The 20,425-nt window shown below is 41.3% G+C and overlaps 2 protein-coding genes across 5 annotated transcripts; one reads left to right on the top strand and one right to left on the bottom strand.

The window, feature by feature from the left end:
* Positions 1–318: 318 nt before the first annotated feature.
* On the bottom strand, positions 319–10,260 carry FAM216A (family with sequence similarity 216 member A). Its single transcript, XM_006099023.3, has 7 exons — positions 10,116–10,260; positions 8,283–8,323; positions 6,076–6,197; positions 3,202–3,331; positions 2,937–3,120; positions 2,294–2,376; positions 319–667 (listed from the first exon to the last, which is right to left on the bottom strand). The coding sequence occupies exons 1-7, from the start codon at positions 10,205–10,207 to the stop codon at positions 552–554; spliced, it is 768 nt and encodes a 255-aa protein (XP_006099085.1). The 5' UTR covers positions 10,208–10,260; the 3' UTR covers positions 319–551.
* Positions 10,261–10,858: 598 nt separating this feature from the next.
* GPN3 (GPN-loop GTPase 3) lies at positions 10,859–20,318 on the top strand. Of its 4 annotated transcripts, none has more exons than XM_014464583.2 (8): positions 10,859–10,973; positions 11,742–11,850; positions 14,874–15,041; positions 16,709–16,833; positions 17,408–17,523; positions 17,665–17,761; positions 18,267–18,395; positions 19,489–20,318. In XM_014464583.2, the coding sequence occupies exons 2-8, from the start codon at positions 11,760–11,762 to the stop codon at positions 19,549–19,551; spliced, it is 789 nt and encodes a 262-aa protein (XP_014320069.1). In that variant the 5' UTR covers positions 10,859–10,973; positions 11,742–11,759; the 3' UTR covers positions 19,552–20,318. The 4 variants fall into 4 exon arrangements, with proteins under 4 accessions (XP_014320069.1, XP_006109657.2, XP_014320066.1 ...); XM_006109595.3 differs by having other exon boundaries at positions 10,865–11,013; XM_014464580.2 differs by having other exon boundaries at positions 10,869–11,013; positions 11,726–11,850.
* Positions 20,319–20,425: the final 107 nt, after the last annotated feature.

Here is a 20,425-nt window from a genome sequence, read left to right as displayed (position 1 = left end):
CTCATTAGTACCACCACCCCAACTTAATCTAGTTTGAGAGGCCAAGTGTTTTTGTAGCAATTTTCATAAAATAGGGCAAACTGACATTTCCATTTTTAAGTTGTATTCAAGCAGCAAATATTTATTAAGCATCTTCTTTGCAATCCAGGGTGTTATCTCTATTAAATGCTATGCCATATTAGGATATTTCAAGACTTTTCCTCAGCCAAATCAAGAAAATATTTGTCAGATATTTTAATGTTGCTGTTTTAGGACTTATTGTAAACACAGAGAGAATTATACAATGTAGTTGTCAGATTTAAAGAAAAAATAATTCAATTTTTAAGTGACAAAAATTTTAATTGTATCTAGCTAGAAATAAAAGCATATATTTACACAGGGACTTTATTACACAAATATCATTGGAACATGGAACTACATCAAACCAATTACATGGTTTAAACATTTCTGAACAAACCAAAATGACTTAATGACTTAATGGTGAATAACAGTATCAATTCACAACCCCTACCCCTACCTTTGGCACATTATCAATACATAAGACAAGATTGTCAAGTTAACATCAGATGTTCTCCCTGTTCTTCAATTGACATTGATTGCATACACTTACTTAGAAAATCTTCCTTTATTTCTTCATTGGTGTATGATTCAAAATCATTTGTGGAAACTGAAGACAAAAGAAAAAGAGTTTATAATGTCTGTTTTGGAAACAAAATTGTATTTCATCCTAAAAATTGAGATTTGTATATAAGAACAACCTTCAAAATGACCTACGTTATTAATAAACCTTTAGCAAAAACAGATTGCTTACATTTTCAAAACTGAACTCCCCTTTCCCCCAAATCTTTTACTTTTAAAAATAAGATACTCAATACTGCTCGGCCAGAAGGTCACAGTTGGATTCTGGTCAGGGTATATGCCCGGGTTGCGTGCTCAATCCGTAGTGTGGAGCTTGCAGGAGGTAGCCAATCAATGATTCTCATCATTGATGTTTCTATCTTTCTCTTCCTCTCCCTTCCTCTCAATTCAATAAAAATTTATTATTTTAAAATCTTAAAAAATAAAAGATACCCAGTGCTGTATTCTAGCCAAGTTATTGTACAGCAAATTCTGTTACTAAGTTCTATTTTTCCTTTGCTTTGTAACTTTATTTTTTTTTGTTAACACTATTACAGATGTTCCCATTCTTCCCCTGCCTTAGTCTACCTCCAGCCAGCGCCCTTTGTTTTTTAAAATCTATTGGTAGGAAAGAAATTACAGTTTCAGCATTCTCCATTTTAAGTTCCTTCTTATCTCTCTTCTCTTGGGGACCTCAGGGACCTTTCCCCTGCCTGGGGTTTTCTCCAGCTGTTCTTTTTGGAACCAGGCTTACCTTTATCCCTACGGTTTCCCTCAATTCTTGGATAGGCATAGTGTGGTATTTACAGCAGAGCTGAGTGGCACTGACACATTGTGGTATTAACTAGGAAATTACGTAACTTCCACTTAATCCTTCCCATTTTATCAATTCTGAGGAATACTTCTGAGCATTTGGTCTTTCTTCCTCTTTTGTCTTTTTCATTTTATGCTATTCCGTAATTGTAGAAGGATCCTTTATGCCGATCCTTCCCAAGTCTAGATTTGTCTGAGTTGCTCTGTCACCTGCTTGGCTTGCTTCCACTGATTTGTTGAGTAGTATTAAAATGGTATTGGTGATAATAGCCTTCTGTAAACTGTTTGATGCTATACAAACTATGTTATCCTTCCAAAAATGGCACTACCTCATAAAACAAGTGCTATGGCTTGGAAAAAGTCATGTTTTTGTGAATTTGGGTTCTGATATGATAAATTCTGTTAAGTTTCTAACCTTGATATTGTACCTTTTTAAAAATATATTTTTTTATTGATTTCAGAGAAGAAGGAAGAGGGAGAGAGAGATAGAAACATCAAAGATGAGAGAATCGATTGGCTGCCTCCTGCACGTCCCACACTGGGAACTGAGCCCTAAACCCGGGCATGTGCCCCGACCGGGAATCAAACCACGACCTGGTTCATAGGTGGATACTCAACCACTGAGCCATGCCAGCTGGGTAACATTATATCTTAATTTATAATTAGAAATACCTTGAATCTTACTACTCTGAGCAGTGTGTTCTTTTAAATGAAAGCAGAAATATATTTCATGTTTAGTTTTATTAGGAGCAATACAAGCAAATCACATTCTAAATTTTCAATGGCTTAATCTATATTGGGTTTAATAATTTTTTATACATAAGATCTTTAAAAATGCATATTTTTCAAATTCTACATTTACCTGATTGCATGAACAGTCTGCCTGGTTTTCTAAAAATCTTCAGCGACTTACATCTTGTTTTAGACACATATCCAGTTTTTAAACTATAAGAAAGAAAAGCATCTTAATCGCAACCAGCAAAGTGAACAGCTGCCTAATGATTGTGGAAGGCTACACAAATTCTCTATTAAGCTGCCAGCATCACCAAAGAGACCCTTTCAGCCCCTGAGTTCTCCTGTGACTTATTAATCCTGAAATGCAAAGCTAACTATTTTGCAGGTTGAATAATTAGGCTTCTTATCTCATTTTCCCTCCTCTTTTGTTTATAGTATTCCCCTGTGCAGAAGCGACCATATGCTTCTCCTTTTGGAAGTGTTTGCATTGTTTTGAATTTGAGTGGGAATCACTGAAAAGGGCAGTCTTCCATATCTCTAGCTGGTCAAGAAATGTTGACAATTCCACCAAATAAGTTCTAAAAGATGTGGCATATCCCAGTCAGCTCAGTAAAGAGACCATAAGATAACATCCTTTTTTGCTTTTTGTCCAGCCGCTTCTGAACTTAGCAAAGTCAACATAATAGGGAACACGAGTTTTAATATCATTTAGCTACCCTTCAAATAAAATTGGGGTACATTTTCCTCCTTTTAAACAATAAGAAGCAGACCTTCCTTTGTTTCTCATGGGTCGCCAAAGGGAATGCTGTGTGATCATTTCAGGTGCAGATGCGGCTGCGATGTTGGAAGGCACTGAGTCCCCTCTCTCCAGTTGGTGTCGCCATGTAGTACAGGGGTAATGCTGCTTCTGGGAGTGACGAGAACTGAGGTGGCTCCTGTGATGAGTGAGGACACCTGTCATATAAATCACTTCAGTTAGAGGACCCTCTCATTTCTTGTGACAACTAGTAAGAAACTAATTGCAGGTGCACCTGCCTGGCTTGTGAGAGTTGTGCTGGATCATATGCATGTACTGCCTCTTCATTAACACCCTCAGACAGTTCACATTACAGATCTTAGCAATGCTGCACAGATAATGCTTCTGGCCTATGGTGAGGTCTGGATGCTAAAAGACAGAACAAGATTTATAGGCTTTTATCTGAAAGGATGAATGTTTAGCAGAATGTACCATCTGTACGTTTTACTTAAGCAAATTCAACTATGTTAATTTGGCCACGGAGAGAGAGAAAGAAATGGCCATTTAAATAGTACAAGTGACTCTGCTTGCCATTTCCACTCAAGTGATTCAGATGCCCAATGAGGTTTGAGGGCCACTGCTCTAGAAGAGTAAGCAAAATATGAATCCGCTGTTATGTCAGTGAGTCTTTTTTGGGGTGTATGTGTGTGCGTGTGTGTGTGGTGCATTTTTTTATTTTTTATTGGATTTATTGGGGTGTCATTGGTTAATAAAATTATATATGTTTCAGGTGTACAATTCTATAACACATCATCTGTTTATTGTTTTGTGTGTTCACCACCCCAGTCAGTGAGTCTTAATTCCCATGTGCCTCTCCGTGAGTGTGGGCATCTCACTTCTATATAAAGTAGCATCTAAAAGCAACCCAATTACTCTATTTAGTTTAACTAAAAAAACAGGCCTTTCTAAAACCATAAGGATAACTGAGTTGGACAGATGGAGGGATAGTCTGATGGGCTCTGATATAAGTAACTTTGACTAATATTTTCACTGTACTTGCTGATTTTAGAAGTTAACACCTAAAATGCAAGACTCCACTACATATGCGCATGCCACACACACACACACACACAGGATTTACTGAACTGGATAGGTAATAATCCAGAAGAAATTCAAAAGGTTGACCTGAAAACTTCACCAGATGGCACTAATCTTTAGTAAGCCTAATTTGTGTTGCTCTGGAAAGGCTACCCTGCCAGCTATGATCTTTAATGGGTAATACAGGACAATAGCTGTGTTAAAGGTTTACTGCCATTTTCTTTACTTGCTTGCTTCTAATTTTGTAGTCTTTGAGAAAAATCTTTATGAGGTGGGTTTCCATCTCTAGAATGGAACTTTCCTCAAGTGCCTTCGTGTTTGAGGCATTGAGTTTCCTGCATAAAGGTACATCAAATCTGAAGGTCATAAAGCCCTGAAAGAACTCTTATGATAAGAAATCCTAAATAAGAGCTAATATGCAAATGGTCATCACACCCTCACACCGTCAAGCCATAATGGCTCAGACTCTCAACACTGGGGAGAGAGGAATGGGGACCAACCAGGCACAAATGAGCTCACAAGAGAGGAATGGAGACCAGCCAGGCACAAATGAGCTCGTGAGAGAGGAATGGACTTCGGCCTGGGAGAGGGACAAGCTGCCTGCCCCGTGGTCCCCTGTGACTGCGGCTGGCCCAAGTGAAGCCGGTCTGGGTCCTGGGTGCCTGCGGCTGGCCAGAGGGAGGGAAGCCCAAGTCCTGGGTGCCTGCAACCAGCTGGAGGAGGGAATCTTGGGTCCCAGGTGCAGGGTGAGGCAGAGGCGGTTAGGGATGATCAGGCCAGCAGGGGAGCAGTTAGGGGTGATTAGGCAGGCAGGCAGATGTGGTTAGGGGTGATCAGGCAGGCAGAGGTGGTTAGGGGCGATCAGGCAGGCAGGCAGGCGAGCAGTTAGGAGCCAGCAGTCCCGGATTGCGAGAGGCAGTCAGACATCTTCCGAGAGGTCCTGGATTGGAGAGGGTGCAGGCCGGGCTGAGGGACCCCCCACCTCCACTCCATGCATGAATTTTGTGCACCAGGCCTCTAGTCTATAATAAAATTCTTGTATTCACTCATGGTTGACCCAACAGATTATATATCTATATCTATCTATATCTATATCTATATCTATATCTATATCTATATCTATATCTATATCTATATCTATCTATATCTATATATTCCTACACAATATGCTGGGTGTGCCTTGTCTTCTGCAGTACCTTACCCTCTAAGTCAGCAATTTCCAACCAGTGTGCCACAAGAATTTTTAAAACATGCAATATCTGATTATTTAGCTGAGAGCACTGGCCCCTTTTTTAAAAATTTTAATTTATTTATGAGAGAGAGAGAAAGAGAGAGAGAGATTTGTCATTCCACTTATTTATGTATTCATTGGTTGATTCTTGTATGTGCGCTAACAGGGTCAAACCTGTAACCTTGGCATATCGGGACAATGCTCTAACCAACTGAGTTACCCTGCCAGAGCCTGACCTCTTTTCCCTTAGATTGTCAAATTGTAAAAGTGACAACAGCCAACACAAAAATAGCAGCCAGGTGTGAATGAATCAAAACTATACCTTTTTTTGTCAGATCAGCAAAAAATATATTTTTTGGTGTGCTGCAGAATTTTAATAAATAGTTTGTGTGTGTCATGAGATATAAAAGGTTGAAAATCACTTCTAAGTAGCTTGTCTATATATAAAAGCCTAAGTGACCATTCAACTGTCTGACCGCTAGCTATGACATGCAATGACCACCAGGGGGCAGACGCTCAGACCGGTAGCTATGACGCACACTGACCGCCCAGGGCAGACGCTCACTGCAGGAGCTGCTGATCTGCGGTGGCTGGGTTCTCGGGTGACGCACCCAGAACCAGAGAGGAGGGAGCCTGATTCCAGGGTGCATCACTTGAGAACTGCCCTCTTGCAATCTGGGACCCCTTGGGGGATGTCGGAGAGCCAGTTGCAGCCTAATCCCTGCAGGCTAGGCCGAGGGACCCCACCGGTGCATGCCGGGCCTCTGGTCTTCAATAAAAAGTTCAGCTCTGAATACAAAGATTATTGGTATTTAAATAAAGTATTGGTAGGTAGTTAGCATACCTTTAGAAAGGACACATCTGTCATTGATTTAGTGATGTGAATTGTTTGAATTTGAGGAGTTTTCCATAACTCTTGTAGCTTGGCTATGTGTAAGTTCATTTTGTGTCCATCTTTGATTCCATCTGTAGGCAAGGACATTATTATGTGAATTTTATGAGAAAGATCAGTTCAACAAATTAATTATTAAGGTCTATGTATTTACATGTGTCAGTGATTATTCTGGAGATGTAGCATGGGCTGTTAAAAATTTTTTAATTGCTTTTAGGCAGAGGAAGAGAAAGAGAAAGAGAAACATGGATGTGAGAGAGAAACCTGTTGATGGACACTTGGATTGTTTCCAGTTTTGGACTATTACAAATTAAGCTGGCAGAACAGATTTTAAGTTAAAAGTTTTTACTTAATAAAGTCAATTAAATAAGCACAGTTTTGTTTTAATGTTATTGATAACAAAGGCCACTATAATTTTATATATTAAACTTTAAATTTAGTTATTTTTTAAAGATTTGGACAAACCAGATATGGCATACTGAAAGACTAACTAGTTTGCCAACAAATAGAAAATCATCTGGAAATTATTATGACCCTTAAATCATCATTTGGAAACTGTAATAATAAAATACTAATTCAACATTTCAAGTTTATTATTATTATTATTATTATTTTAATATATTTTTATTGATTTCAGAGAGGAAGGGAGAGGGAGAGAGAGAAAAACATCAATGATAAGAATCATTGATTGGCCTTAACCGGTTTGGCTCAGTGGATGGAGCGTTGGCCTACAGACTGAAGGGTCCCAGGTTCGATTTCGGTCAGGGGCATGTACATCCCCAGTGCGGGGCGTGCAGGAGGCGGCTGATCGATGTTTCTCATCGATGTTTCCAACTCTCTGTCCCTCTCCCTTCCTCTCTGTAAAAAATCAATAAAATATATTTAAAGAAAAAAACAATCATTGATTGGCTGCCTCCTGCATGCCCCCTACTGGAGATCGAGCCCGCAACACTGGGCATGTGCCCTTGACCAGAATCAAACCTGGGACCCTTTGGTCTGCAGGCCGATGCTCTATCCACTGAGCCAAACCAGCTAGGGCTCAAGTTTATTTGAAATCCTTTCTCAAGTCATAAGTGTGGGCTAATTCTCTAAGAGTATATCTTTTGTGTCCCTGCTAATAAATATTTCTAAGATGTATATCATAGCCTGGTCTAAAATTTAATTGCTCAAAAGCTTGGTAGCATTTTGTTACAGAAAATCAAACATTTAAAAATAATAGTTATAAAAATAATAGTTAAACTCAACAACAAACAACCTAACTGAAATATGGGCAAAGGACTTGGATAGACTTTGGATGTCTCCAAAGACACACAAATTGTCAATTAGTACATGAAAAGATGCTCACTATCACTAATCATTAGGGAAGTCAAAATCAAAACCATAGTGAGATACCCATAAGGATGCTTATCATAAAAAAAAAATCCAAACAAAAATAAGTGTTAGCTAGGATGTGGATAAATTGGAACCATGTGCATTGCTGGTGGGAATGTAAAATGTGCAGCTGCTATAGAAACAGTGTGGCAGTTCTTCAAAATATTAAACATAGAATGGCCATATGAATCAGCAATTCCATTTGAAAACCACATTATGTATATACATTTATATGTATGTCTGTGCATTTTTATATCTATATACTTACATGTATGTATGTTTTTCCTAGGTAACTGTTAGGACTATAAAATTTCCAAGGAAAAGCAAAGTGAATCCAGGTTTACATATCATTGAATTGAAATTGCTCCCTCCCCAAAATTAGTGAGACACCTTTGGGAGGGCACCTTATCCTCTCAACTCCGGCAGCTCTATCCTTTACTCCAAGGGACAGGAAAACAGCAGCATTAAGAAATATTTTGTTCTTTGAGTTTGTTCAATTTTAAAATTTTCCTTCAATCTGTGCTCTCTTCTTTTCAACCAACATCAGTTATAAACACAGTTTTCAGATTCATTGCTATTTTGAAAGACTATTTTTAAAATGCTTGATGTAAGATATCTTCATGGGAGACAAAGTACCTGCTGATCTCTGAAAAATCTTAAAGAGTAAGATCACCAAGGAGGCTAATAAAATCTATTTTTAAACCTCCTTTGTGTGAGAGTTATAGCAAAACTGACTTCTCTGAACCATGTTATTTATAGGTATTATCTGACTTATGTGCTCTACTCACCAGTACCTTTGGAATTCTGGTAATAAGAATGTCCAGCTGATCTGTTAAAAAAAAAAAAAAAGGATGTAAATAGTAGGTAGTAACAACAAATAACTGACAGCTTTATAAGCATTAAAGAAGGTATTTTAGCCGAAACCGGTTTGGCTCAGTGGATGGAGCGTCGGCCTGCGGACTCAAGGGTCCCAGGTTCGATTCCGGTCAGGGGCATGTACCTGGGTTGCGGGCACGTCCCCAGTGGGGGGTGTGCAGGAGGCAGCTGATCGATGTTTCTGACTCTCTATCTCTCTCCCTTCCTCTCTGTAAAAAATCAATAAAATATATTTAAAAAAAAAAAGAAGGTATTTTAAATGAAAAAAGGACAGTATTGCATATGCTTTATACTTTTCATGCTTCCATCAGACAGAATGTCTTGCAAATTTTCTTCTGTCATTCTGGTTATATCTGAATGGCTCCAGACTTATTTAAAGTGAGTTATCTGATATTTTCTTTACCATATTATTAGACAGGATTTACTTTAAGCCAAGTTTGGCCTAGTTTTATAGCCTCCTAATCTAATTCCTACATTGAGTTTAATAAAGTAGTTTGGGCTTCTAGTCCTAACCATAATATTTTCTTGTTCTCTTTATTTTTAATAAAGTAACTTGGCTATGGAAAAGACTATCTTGTTTTTTATTGTATGTAATTAAGGTGTTCTAGAATCCTGGATTTGGAATGTATCTAATTTTGTATAGGTTTTTTTTTTTCTCAAATTGAGACAAAACACCCTTCCTTCTTCCTTCCTTCTTCCAATTTATTCAATGAACACGAGTTCATTCATCTCCTGATATACTAGGATCCAGCACTTCACTAAGCACTGAGAGGAACAGAAAAGAAACACAAGACCCCATCTCATCTTTTTTTAAAAAATATATTTTATTGATTTTCCCACAGAGAGGAAGGGAGAGGGACAGAGAGCTAGAAACATCTATCAGCTGCCTCCTGCACACTCCCCACTGGGGATATGCCTGCAACCCAGGTACATGCCCTTGGCCAGAATCGAACCTGGGACCCTTGAGTCCGCAGGCCGACGCTCTATCCGCTGAGCCAAACCGGTCAGGGCCCCATCCCATCTTTAAGAAGTCTTCAATCCACCATATATTTAAAAAAAAATAAAAAGGCCATGGCTGCTGTGAGCTGCTTTGGCAAACAGCCAGCCGCTCTGTTTTAGGGAATAACTGATGAAAGGGATGAGGAGGTTAGTGACTTCAGCAGTGACTTCAGCAACTGTCTTCAGCATCAGGAAATAAGAGTAAAAACTTGCTAAAATAAAATAGGTTTATGAAGAAACGAACTTCTGTGTGAAGAAAACGTCAAGTACTTCTAATATTCATAGTCATCTGTTTTATGGACGATTATGAATCCCCACTTGACATAAAGGTGGCTAATGTCACACACGGGGAACTGATTTATTGACTCGGGAGCCCTCGATTGAACAAGGACGCTTGTCCCCGCAGTCTCCCCTCTCCCCACCGGGTTTACGTAGAGTCCGGTGGCCAGGCCGCCTTTCCAGCCGGTTCCCCAGCGCCCCCTCGGGGCAGAAAGATGCACGCAGGTGACTGTCGCAGTCACCGCGTTGTCATTGCCCCAAACCCTCCTCAGAAACCCTTCCTTTGAACAGCGCGTCGGCTTCCATGTTTCCCATCCCGGCCACAACAAAGGTTCTCCCCGCCTCTCTCTTCAGTGCATTGGGGGCCAGTCGATTGGAGCAGCCAGCTCCCAACCCCTCTCCACCAGGGGGATCATGACCGCGCCGGTCCCCGTCCTCCCTCACCCCTCAGGGCCCCGCAGCCTCACCCGCCTCCGCCACCCTCGGTCCTGGCCACTGCCGGAGGCTCTGCGGAAGGGCTGCAGTCCGTCCAGGCGGACACCGGACCCTGGCCGAGCATCTCCTCCCGGGTGCAGGGACCGCGAGCTGTGTGCGGGGGAAGCTTTCCCTCTTCCCCTCCCGGGTCAGCACGCTTGCGTCAGGTCGGGCGATATTGGGGGCGAAGAGGCGGATGCCGGATTCTAGCCCCCTCCGGGGCGTTCCGGACACGGCCCGAATAGCTTCGGGAGAGCGGGGAGGGCAGATCCACGATCCCGGAGTTAAATTGGGGAGGAGCGGGAATTCTTCAGTTGACTACGCGTTTGCACGTTTGCATCTTTTTGTGGAACGGTTGCGTCACGGAAAGGAAATAGACATGCCCTCCACCACCGGAGGTGCCTTCCACCTCAGTATTCCAGACCCTCGGCAAATTTGCAAATCTCGAATGTCACCATCTGTGTCAAACATCAGTACGCAAACCAAGGACCCAAGCACCCCGCGCAGGAATGCCGAGTGCTAGCCGTTATCCGTAAACAGTTATCACCAAGGCAACCAGGCTTCGCCAGTCTCACCACCAAGGGTTTGGACCAACAACCTCAGCGCGTGCGCACACAACATCCCTCCCTTCCCAGGGTTTTCTTAGGACGCGTTTCGCACGGGATTTGGCCTGCGGGATGCTCCGTACTCGGAGGTGTGGCATGTAAACGGAACTTGGGTTGTGATTGGTTCGCACCTCACGTTCCCGGAACTCAGGGCGTCGCGCGAAGGCTGAAGGGAGTGTGGCCGCCGCTCTTGGGGACTGCTGCGCGGCGGGCGGCTCCGGGATCTCGGGGAGCTGACATGCCTCGGTATGCGCAGCTGGTCATGGGCCCCGCAGGCAGCGGGAAGGTGAGGATTTGGCGGAAGAAGGAGGGAAGAGTAGGAGCTCGTGGGAGGCAGGGAGGTTCGGGTCCAGAGGAGGGGACCGGCGGGTGTTTGTACTGGGGACCCTGAGACCCTGGGCAGCTCCCTTCTGCAGTCTGGGCTTCGGTACCCTGTTCGTTGTTGTTTTGAAAGGAGAGGAGTGATAGTTGCTAATACTTATTTTTATACTTAAGCCCCAGATACTGCGCTGAACACCTCATTTGTTTCCACAACAACCCTCTAAAATAAGCCCTTTTAATCCGGCTGTACAGATAAGGGAAATGAGACACGGAAAGGTTCTTTGCTCGGGATCACAGCTAGTAAGTGGCGGCTGGAATCCAGTTTTTTAACATATATTTTTATTGACTTCAGAGAGGGAGAGACAGAAACATCAGTGATGAGAGAGAAAATCATGGACCGGCTGCCTCCTGCACGCCCCCAACTGGGGATGGAGCCTGCAAGCTGGCCACGTGCCCCAACCAGGAGTCAAACCACGACCTTCTGGCTCATAGGTCGATGTTTAACCGCTGAGCCACACCAGCCGGGCTGGAACCCAGTTTTGTCTAATCCGGCCCTGTCTGGCTCCCAGGGATCAGTGAAGGCCTAGTTTTGTCCCTAGCAGACACTGTCCAGGGCGTAGCGTCCTTGTGGGGGTGCAGGAGGTAACATTACATTGCTGTTGCTCTGACCCCTTGAGCCCTGTGACGTTACAGAGTACTTACTGCGCCACCATGGTCCAGCACTGTGAAGCCCTCAGTCGGTCTGTCCAGGTGGTGAACCTCGATCCTGCAGCAGAACACTTCAGCTACCCCGTAATGGCTGGTGAGTCCTGAGCAGAGCTTCCCCCTCCTTCAGGAAAATTAGGAGGGTGAGGAGGCCGGGAGTGCTGGCTGCTCGGCACAGAAGCTGAAATATTATTACAGTCTGGTCCCCTGGTTAAATGGTGAGCAGCATGAGGCTGAATGTCATTTGCTGACATCCATTTATGTTTAACAGTATCCTTTCTCGTGGTCTCTTAGGTACTAAATTCAAGTAAGTAGGTGCCTTCCTACCCTTCCCTTCTGTACTTTCCATGCTTAGTGCTGCTACGGTGAATCTGGTTTACTGCTGATCATACTCTGAGTGAGCCCCCTCAGTGTTGCTGTGGTTTTTTTTTAACTCCTTTAATTTATTCATTCAAGTGTCTGTGGAACAAGACATACTAATCCTACTTTTGTGTACCTTTTAGTCAGGGAGATAAGCTATAAGCAACACGTTACAGATTGAGATAAAGACTGCCAGTAGGCTGATTAGAGGGAATAACTAGAGGAGATTGCTTTAGGTCAGTGTCAGAGGTGACACGTGAACTCATTTTTTTGGTTGATTAAATGGCATTTAAATATATAAAATAAATATCAAAAATATAAGTCTTTGTTTTACTATGGTTGCAAATATCAAAAAATTTCTATATGTGACACGGCACCAGAGTTAAGTTAGGGTTTTTCAAAATGCTGACACGCCGAGCTCAAAAGGTTCGCCATCACTGCTTTAGGTAGTGTAGTCAGGGATGGTGTCTCGGGAGGAGGAGATATTTGGGCCCAGATCTAAAGATGGCAATATGCTCATCAAGCTGGGGAAAGGCTTTCTAAAATGAGACCACATCAAGGTCAATACATAGCCTTAGAGATGGAAAAGGGTTTGATTTATTCCAGAAAAATCAAAGATATTGATGAGTTGGAGCATAATGAGTGAAAGAAAGTGGGTAGGAGCTAGTAGGAGATGAGAAGTTTTGGTTTTATCCTGTGTTTTGTTTTTTGTTTTTTTAACTTATTTTTATTAACTAATTAATCTGGTGGATCCAACAGAATTTGTTTCAACACTGTTTTGTTTTGTTTTGTTAATCCTCACCCAGGGATATTTTTTCCAGTGATTTTTAGAGAGAATGGAAGGGATGGGGATAGACAAAGAGAGTGAAACATCGACGTGAGAGAGAGATAGATCGATTGGTTGCCTCCCACATGCACCCCAACCAGGGCCAGGATTAAGCCTGCAACTGAGGCACGTGCCCTTGACCGGAATCAAACCCAGCATCCCTCAGTCTGCAGGCCGACGCTTTATCCACTGAGCCAAACCAGCCAGGACTATACTGTTTTCTTATTCTGTTTGGGCTGCTATAACCCAGCATCCCTCAGTCTGCAGGCCGACGCTTTATCCACTGAGCCAAACCAGCCAGGACTATACTGTTTCTTATTTTGTTTGGGCTGCTATAACAAAATGCCATAGGTGGAGACTTACAAAAAATAGAAATGTATTTCTCACACTTCTGGAGGCTGGAAGTCCAAGATCAGGATGCCCGCACGGTCAGATTCTGGTGAAGACCCAGTTATATTCTGTAGGCTGCCAACTTCTCCCTGTGTCCTCACATAAGGGGGTGAGGGATCCTTAGGGCCTCTTTTATAAGACCCCTCATGACCCTAATTACCTCCTAAAATCATCGCCTTGGGCTTTAGGTTTTGAACATATGAATTTGGGAAGGACACATGTATTGAATCTCTAGCACTTGTCAGCGATGGAATGCCATTAGCGGGTGTTAAGCAGGGGAGAGGGTTGGCATCTGGTTTATGTTTTTAAAGGTAACTGGCTCTCGGATGACAGATGGACTCTAGAGGGTCAAGAGGAGAAGCGGGGGCCAGCAGTGCAGCTATTACAGTTGTCCCAACTTGGCGTCAGATGTTATTCCTGGGAAAGTACGTGGGAAGATATTAGCCACATGCATGGGGCTGTGAGTGAGGCACAGTTCTCTGGGAACAGAGATTGTAGGTTTGAACACAAAAATAAAAACCTACCGTAGATAGTTAAAAATACTGATTTCCAAAAATTAGTAATAGAAGAGAACCATGCATATACCAGAATTCTTTGAGCTGCTGCTATAGGTGATTTAGCTATGTTATCTCATATAGTCCTCATCCTTCTACACTAGGATATATGATTTGTACCCCATCTGTAAATACGGAAAGTGAGGCATAGGAAGGTTAAGTAGCTTCCTTGGGCTCATTGTGTTAAGAAACAGTAATTGGTTTTCTTGGTTTGTTTGTTTTGTTTACTGGTTATAGGATACTTAGTGTATATTCACATCGTTCAAAATGCAAAAGGTACAAAAGAGTAAATGTCTCTTCCAGCTCTGTGTCCCAGCAGTCGGCTGCTCTCGTAGGATGCAGCCAGAATTGCCACTTTTCTGGGGTGTGTTTATCCATAGAGAATCTATGCATATAAAATCAAAGATGCATATTATTATGTACATATCGTGAGTCTTTGTCTTTTTTTTTTAAACACAAACAATGGATTCTTTTTATTTTTTTATTTTATATTTTATTGATTTTTTACAGAGAGGAAGGGAGAGGGATAGAGAGTTAGAAACATCGATGAGAGAGAAACATCGATCAGCTGCCTCCTGCACGCCCCATACTGGGGATGTGCCGCAACCAAGGTACATGCCCTTGACCAGAATCGAACCTGGGACCCTTCAGTCTGCAGGCCAACGCTCTATCCACTGAGCCAAACCGGTTAGGGCCAAACGATGGATTCTTACATGGACTTCTATACCTTACACTTTTCACTTAACAGTGTAACTAGGAGATTAGGTCATAATCAAATACTTGAAGAGCTTTTCCTTTTTTATGGCTGCATAGGATTCTATTGTCTGGCTATTCAATAATTACTTCCCACAGACACTGCTATAGGGAATAACCATGTACAGAAACAATCTTATATGTGTGAGTTTTTATAGAATGGTTAATTATCACTTGTGAGGATAACCGTTTTCAAATGGATGTGCTTCTCTTCCGGGGCCTGCCTATCCTTTTCAGACATCCGGGAACTGATCGAGGTGGATGACGTGATGGAGGATGATTCTCTGCGGTTCGGTCCCAATGGAGGATTGGTGTTTTGCATGGAGTACTTCGCCAATAATTTTGACTGGCTAGAGAGCTGTCTTGGCCACGTAGAGGATGACTACATCCTTTTTGACTGTCCAGGTGGGTGAGCCGTTTGAATGTGTCATTTTCCTCACAGTCATGCTGGTTCTGTCCTCAGTAGGAGAAAGTGCAGTGCGCATTTGTCACTCTGAATTATACAGATTGCAGTAAGGTACAAAGCTCTTATTCATCGGCTCTACTCATTCATTGAGTTTACTGAGTGCTTAACTTTGTACACTGAGAATACCATAGAGAACCAGGCAGCCATGGTCTCTGCCCTGGTGGAGCTCACAGTCAAGTGGCAGTGCTAGACAGTATAAACAAAAATCACCCAAATGTTATTTAATATTCCTTTGTGACAGGAATAGCATAGAGCAGCGGTCACCAACCTGTGGTCCGTGAGGTCCGAAAGGTTGGCGACTGCTGGCATAGACCATCACACAGCAGGGAGGTTAGAGGAGGCTTTGATCCAGTGGCCTGTAGGCTGGGCCATAGCCCAAAGGTGAGGGAGACTGGTCCATGCAAAAGTCACAGCATGTTGTAGGCCTACGGGCAGGAAGGAAGGAGGTGGGTTTGAGGCACCAAAAAGGCTGTTGTGGCTGAAGCACACAGTGCACAAAGGGAAATGTTGTGAAGTGAGGCTGGTAGGGGAGAGAGAAACGCGTATGACTTGTTAAACCAAATTGTGAATTTTAGACTTGAGCTTAACTGAGCTTTGATCATATGTGGCTCTCACTTTTCCCCTCTGCTTTTAATTGAACATACACACACCCACAGAAAAGTTCAGATGTCATAAGTGTTCAGCTTGATGAATATTCCTAAACTGCAATACCTTTGTAGCACTCGCTTTTTTATTTTTCCTTTTTTTTAAAAAACATATTTTTATTGATTTTTTTTACAGAGAGGAAGGGAGAGGGATATTATTTTTCCTTTTATTGAATTTATTGGGTGACACTGGTTAACAAAATTGTAGCGCTTGCTTTTGATGGGCAAAAACTAGAAAGTATGATGAACCTCATGATTTTGTGATTGCTTCAAGAGGCTATAAGACTCCTTAAAATGGAATATATTTCTACCAGGGCTTGACTTCCTTTTTTTGTTGTTGTTGTTGGTTTGTTTTTAATTTTAAATTTTTAAAATATATTTTTATTGCCCTGGCCGGTTTGGCTCAGTGGATAGAGTGTCGGCCTGCGGACTGAAGGGTCCTGGGTTCGATTCCGGTCAAGGGCATGTACCTTGGTTGTGGGCGCTTGCTTTTGATGGGCAAAAACTAGAAAGTATGATGAACCTCATGATTTTGTGATTGCTTCAAGAGGCTATAAGACTCCTTAAAATGGAATATATTTCTACCAGGGCTTGACTTCCTTTTGTTGTTGTTGTTGTTGTTGGTTTGTTTTTAATTTTAATTTTTTAAAATATATTTTTATTGATTTCAGAGAGGAAGGGAGAGGAAAAGAGAGAGAGAAAGAGAGAGAAACATCAATGATGAGAGAGAATCATTGATCGGCTGCCTCCTGCACACCCCTACTAGGGATTGAGCCCTCAACCCAGGCATGTGCCCTGACTGGGAATTGAACCGTGACCTCCTGGTTCATAGGTCGATGCTCAACCACTGTGCCACTCTAGCAGGGCAGTTTGTTTGTTTTTTTTAACCATCTTATGGGTAAATTTTTTTGTATTTTTTAACATTTCCTGATTGTAATAGTCTTGCAATTTTCTTCATGTAGGTCAGATCGAGTTGTATACGCATCTGCCTGTGATGAAACAACTGGTCCAGCGGCTAGAACAGTGGGAGTTCCGAGTCTGTGGAGTTTTTCTGGTCGATTCACAGTTTATGGTGGAGTCTTTTAAGGTTTGAGGATAAATCTGTTGTTGATATTTCAGTCATGGGTGCAAGCAGATGACAGTCTCCTTTAATCATTGTGTGATTCCGGACATTTCACAAACTATACTCTAGAGTTACTTTGTATCCCTTATAAAATTATTATAATAATGTATTTTCACTTCAGATGGTAAATTATGATATTATATGGAGAACTACTTACTGAGAAAAATGAGGCAGGTGCATATTATGTATGTGCATTTTTAATTTCCTGAGGGCTGTTTGTCTAGTTTATGAACTGTCTGAAACTTTATTTCTCATTAATAGCTCTTAAGGAATTTTTTATGGGAAAGAAGGTTAAAGATATGGTCTAAATTGAGATTTGTGACCACCACAGATTAAATCTACACCTTTTTTCTCCTCACCTTCGGAAACCAAGGGTCAGCCCTCTGATTAGTGGACTGTCCTTTCTTTAGGATCAATGTTTCTTTGATTGAGGCCAGTTCTGCTCCAGTGAGGCACAGAAGCCTCTCTTTCATGCAGAGACCAGGGAACTTTGTTGGCACCTGTTGATTTATCTTCCCTTTCCTGTTTCCTCCTTCAGTTTATTTCTGGCATCTTGGCGGCCCTGAGTGCTATGATCTCTCTAGAAATTCCACAAGTTAACATCATGACGAAAATGGACCTGCTGAGTAAGAAAGCTAAGAAGGAAATTGAGAAGTGAGTTCATGGCCTCCACTACAATCAGATCTCAGTTGCAGCGATGAATCTTCTAAGCTTTATTTACATGTGAGGTTCTGTCTGTCTGTAAATTGGATTTCTTCTTCCTTTTATTCATCAGTCTCTTTCTCACTTTTAAAGGTTTCTAGATCCAGACATGTATTCTTTATTAGATGATTCCACAAGTGACTTAAGAAGCAAAAAATTCAAAAAATTGACTAAAGCTATATGTGGACTGGTAAGCTGGTTAAATTTTTGTTGTTGTTGTTGTTGTTGTTTTTTGTTATTCATCGGTGGCCAACATTACGGAAAGCACAATCCAGTCCTACTTGCTTGCAATGGGGAGGTGGTGGTGACGGGCTGTGGGCTGGCCAGTCAGCAGTTTAATTTTTTTTTTTTTTTCATTTTTCCCCCCACAGTTTAATTTAGAAGCAGTTATTGGTGATAGCCAGTAAATTAGCTGACATGTCCATTATCCCAAGCCATTTTGGGAATTCAGAACTGTCTGTGCCCTGTTGAAATTTCCAGTAGTTGTTGAATTCAGATAAATGCCTATGAAACAGTATCTAGTTATGTAGTAAGTTGAGTGTTCTGGTAAGTCAGACCAGAAAAATGAATATTGATTTTCCGTTTTGTCTCTGTCTATCCAATGATAAATGGTTATAAACCTCAAATATATAAGTTGAAAATTAAACATGTTGCACAGTTTCAGAATGACCCTTTCTGAAATCTCCAACTTATAGATTGACGACTACAGCATGGTTCGATTTTTGCCTTACGATCAGTCAGATGAAGAAAGCATGAACATTGTATTACAGCATATTGATTTTGCCATTCAGTATGGAGAAGACTTGGAATTTAAAGAACCAAAGGTAATTTCTGGTTTAGGGTATTTATTGGCTTTTAGTAAAATTTTTGCCGGCACTCCTTGATCTCCTGTGTAATCCAGAAACTCAAATTAATTTTTGTCTTAGTGGTGGCAGTAACCTAGGCTTCTCTGGTGACTCCTGAAATTGACTCCTGAGCTCAAAGAGCAATATCAGTTTTACTCTATTTTTTATTGAGACACTATTACTGATTTATGTTTCTTAGTACTCAGAGCTTGGGATAGATGCAAAAAGGAGGTAAAATCCAATTGAATTTGGGCTGCCCTCACATAGGTCAATAGAAAGACTAAGGATAGTTTTCAGTAGGGTATTAGCACAGTAAGATAGCTGAGAACTGGTGTAAGAAATGCTTCTAGTCCTGGCTTCTGTGACTCAGTATGTTGGAATGTGGTCCCATGCATGGAAGGGTCATGGATTTAATTCCCAGTCAGGGCACATACCTGAGTTGCAGGTTTTAATTCCCTGTCAGTGTGCATATGGGAGGCAACTGATCAATGTTTCTCTCTTGCATAGATGTTTCTCTCTCTCTCTCTTCCTCTGTCTTTCCCCCTCCCTCCGTCCCTACCTTTCTTCCTCTTTCCCCCCCTCTCTAAATGAATGAAAATGACTTTAGGTGAGGATTTAAAAAAAGAAGAAGAAATGCTTCTAATGAGATATAAACACTTTTTTTAAAAAAATATATTTTATTGATTTTTTACAGAGAGGAAGGGAGAGAGATAGAGAGTTAGAAACATCGATGAGAGAGAAACATCGATCAGCTGCCTCCTGCACATCTCCCACTGGGGATGTGCCCGAAACCCAGGTACATGCCCTTGACCGGAATCGAACCTGGGACCCTTCAGTCCGCAGGCCGACGCTCTATCCACCGAACCAAACCGGTTTCGGCAGATATAAACACTTTAAATATTCTTTCAATCATGCCTTTTGTTACTATTAACTATTACCTATGTGCAGCACCAGGAGCTGGCACTGAGTGTTAGCTCCTTACAGAGCATTACCTGAAAAATACGTAAACACATACTATGTCTAACTGAGGGGAAACCAATGTATTTTCTCTTTTGTGTTTCCTTTGTGTCAGGAACATGAAGATGAGTCGTCTTCTATGTTTGATGAATATTTTCAAGAACATCAGAATGAATAAAGAGTTTATTAACATGTAAATGTATATATGCAAAGAGCTTGTGGCTGAACCGGCAAAATATTTTTCTCAAAGGATGCAATACTAAAAAGCTGCTTATTTTAATGAAAAAAATAATACTTGGCTCTTTATCAACAGCACACCTGAATCAAGTTCTTGGTTATTCTGAAACTGCTGCTGTTTAAAGTGGAATCTTTTAGTGTTATATTTTTACTAAGCATCAGTTTAGATCAGGGGTCCTCAAACTTTTTAAACAGGGGGCCAGTTCACTGTCCCTCAGACCGTTGGAGGGCCGGACTATAGTTAAAAAAAAAAACTATGAACAAATTCCTATGCACACTGCACATATCTTATTTTGAAGTAAAAAAACAAAACGGGAACAAATACAATATTTGTATTTGCATGTGGCCCGCGGGCCGTAGTTTGAGGACCCCTGGTTTAGATTTTAAAAGTTGAAATTGAAATTAATTCACATAGATTTGTATATAATGTAAATTAGCACCTGTGGTACAGTTAAGACCAGTCTACCTTTATTTTTTCTGTTTGGTTTTGTTATTTTTGAAGGTTTTTTTTTGGAGGAGCAGGAATTATTGTAACAAAATATGTATATCCAAAGGTGAAAATCTGTAGGATATAGGTAAAACCATTGTTTATATGTATTCCAAATTTCTACATTGAAAATGTATTATTTGTATAATTAAAAAATGAAAAGTGACTAATTTTTAAAGATATGTATGTATATAAATAAAATAAACAGCATTAACCTTTCATTACACTCTTGTTCTCCATTCATAATTTGAAATAACTCAGCCAGGGAAAATTTTTGAATTTGTAAAATTTCCCAAGTAGGAGATGCCAGACACTGGGAATAAAATGG

This window comes from Myotis lucifugus, unplaced genomic scaffold, assembly GCF_000147115.1.
Source record: "Myotis lucifugus unplaced genomic scaffold, Myoluc2.0 scaffold_256, whole genome shotgun sequence".
NCBI classification, from domain to species: Eukaryota; Metazoa; Chordata; class Mammalia; order Chiroptera; family Vespertilionidae; genus Myotis; species Myotis lucifugus.
This window is presented reverse-complemented; position numbering and strand designations above follow the sequence as displayed.

What these genes read in the sequence shown, in the direction of transcription:
- FAM216A (XM_006099023.3), bottom strand. Translation starts at nt 10,207, where the DNA reads ATGCTCGGCCAGGGTCCGGTGTCCGCCTGGACGGACTGCAGCCCTTCC. An exon ending in GCACAACTCTCACAAGCCAG is followed by an intron (nt 3,121 to 3,201) that starts GCAGGTGCACCT and finishes TTTATATGACAG; the next exon opens with GTGTCCTCACTCATCACAGG. An exon ending in CAGACTGTTCATGCAATCAG is followed by an intron (nt 668 to 2,293) that starts GTAAATGTAGAA and finishes TTTTGTCTTCAG; the next exon opens with TTTCCACAAATGATTTTGAA.
- GPN3 (XM_014464580.2), top strand. Translation starts at nt 10,976, where the DNA reads ATGCGCAGCTGGTCATGGGCCCCGCAGGCAGCGGGAAG. An exon ending in GCCCCGCAGGCAGCGGGAAG is followed by an intron (nt 11,014 to 11,725) that starts GTGAGGATTTGG and finishes TGACCCCTTGAG; the next exon opens with CCCTGTGACGTTACAGAGTA. An exon ending in GCTAAGAAGGAAATTGAGAA is followed by an intron (nt 17,524 to 17,664) that starts GTGAGTTCATGG and finishes TCACTTTTAAAG; the next exon opens with GTTTCTAGATCCAGACATGT.